The sequence below is a fragment of the Galeopterus variegatus genome, unplaced genomic scaffold (assembly GCF_000696425.1).
Source record: "Galeopterus variegatus unplaced genomic scaffold, G_variegatus-3.0.2 Scaffold146, whole genome shotgun sequence".
Lineage (NCBI taxonomy): Eukaryota > Metazoa > Chordata > Mammalia > Dermoptera > Cynocephalidae > Galeopterus > Galeopterus variegatus.
Genome location: NW_007726257.1, coordinates 467603 through 469591, shown reverse-complemented (window position 1 = coordinate 469591; position 1989 = coordinate 467603). Strand labels below are relative to the sequence as shown.

General features: G+C 35.7%; 1 protein-coding gene across 1 annotated transcript; it reads left to right on the top strand.

Annotated features, from left to right (window-relative positions):
• Positions 1-953: 953 nt before the first annotated feature.
• Positions 954-1587, top strand: LOC103606742 (heterogeneous nuclear ribonucleoprotein A1-like; the record flags this gene model as incomplete). Its single annotated transcript, XM_008591300.1, has 1 exon — positions 954-1587. A coding segment is annotated over one exon (570 nt), but the record flags the coding sequence as incomplete, so codon positions are not given.
• Positions 1588-1989: the final 402 nt, after the last annotated feature.

The following is a 1989-nucleotide window of genomic DNA, read 5'->3' as shown; positions in this document are numbered from 1 at the left end:
CAAAACTGTAACATAGTCCTGAAAGACACTAAATTGACTTGATGAAAAGACATGTATTTTTCTGGGTAGAAACACTAAATGTCATAAAAATGTTGCATCTCCCTAAAATATGTATAAATGCAATGTGATATTGAGGTTTGTTTTTGTTTTGTTTTATGGAGTTAGTCAAGTTAATTATAAAGACTATATAAAAGAACAATCAAGCAGGAATAGCTGGGAAAACCCTGCAGAAAAAAATAGAGCCATATGAGTGTGTTGGAGAGGGGTGGCTAACAGATGTAAAAAATACTATAAAATCTCTATCATTAAGACAATGTGGTATTGGCATATGAATAGACAGACCGAAAAAAAAATAAGAAATCTAAAAATAGACCAAACTATATAAAGAAACTTACTGTACTATAAAGGCAACATCTCAAATCAGTGAAGAAAAGAGAAAATGTTTAATAAATAATGTTTGGATAATTAGATAACTATATGGGAAAAGATAAAATTGAATCTGTTTATCATACCATACACCAAGATAAATACAAATGAGTCAGTCATATAAATCATAGAGGAAAACATGGGTAAATTATTTTATTATAAGGAAGCAACAACACTTTTCCTAACCATGACTCAAAATCCAGAAGCAGTAAAAGAAAGATATTTGTAAAAATCAAAACATTAAACATTAGAAAACTTTTGCATGGAAAAAAATAAGATAAGCATGGACATTAAAAGAACAATAAAGGAATATAAACAGGCCTATGGCCACAAATTTGATAACTTGGATGAAATGGACCAATTCTTTGAAAGATATAACCTACCAAAACTCATACTAGGAGAAATACATAATTTGAATAAGCCTATATCTATTAAAGAAATTGAATAATAATTAATAATCTTCCAAAACAGAAAACACCAGATTTAGATGTGTTCATTGGTGAATTCTACCAAACACTTAAACAAACATTAAAGAGGACACTGAAGAAGAACATCACCTGAGAGATTACTTGGAACAGTGTAGGAAAATTGAAGTGATTGAAATCATGACTGACCGAGGCAGCGGCAAGAAGAGAGGCTTTGCTTTTGTAAACTTTGATGACCATGACTTTGTGGATAAGATTGTCATTCAGAAATATCATACTGTGAATGGCCATGACTGTGAAGTAAGGAAAGCCCTGTCAAAGCAAGAGATGGCTAGTGCTTCATCCAGCCAAAGAGGTCGAAGTAGTTCTGGAAACTTCGGTAGTGGTCATGGAGGTGGTTTTGGTGGGAATGACAAGTTTGGTCATGGGGGAAACTTCAGTGGTTGTGGTGGCTTTGGTGGCAGCTGTAGTGATGGTGAATGTGGTGGCAGTGGGGATGGCTATAATGGATTTGGTAATGATGGGAGCAATTTTGGAGGTGGTGGAAGCTACAATGATTTGGGCAGTTACAACAATCAGCCTTCAAATTTTGGACCCATGAAGGGAGGAAATTTTGGAGGCAGAAGCTCTGTCCCTTATGGTGGTGGAGGCCAATACTTTGCCAAACCATGAAACCAAGGTGGCTATGGTGGTTCCAGAAGCAGCAGTAGCTATGGCAGTGGCAGGAGGTTTTAATTAACTTCCAGGAAACAAAGCTTATCAGGAGAGGAGAGCCAGAGAAGTGACAGGGAAGCTACAGGTTACAACGGATTTGTGAACTCAGCCAAGCACAGTGGTGGCAGGGCCCAGCTGCTACAAAGAAGACATGTTTTAGACAATACTCATGTGTATGGCCCAAAAACTCGAGGACTGTATTTGTGACTAATTGTATACCAGGTTATTTTAGTTTCTGTTCTGTGGAAAGTGTAAAGCATTCCAACAAAGGGTTTTAATATAGAATTTTTTTTGCACCCATGCTGTTGATTGATAAATGTAATAGTCTGAACATGATGCTGAATAAATGTGTCTTTTTAAAAATAAATAAATAAATAAAATAAAGATTATATGGAAAGGCAAGAGACCCAGAATACCCAACACA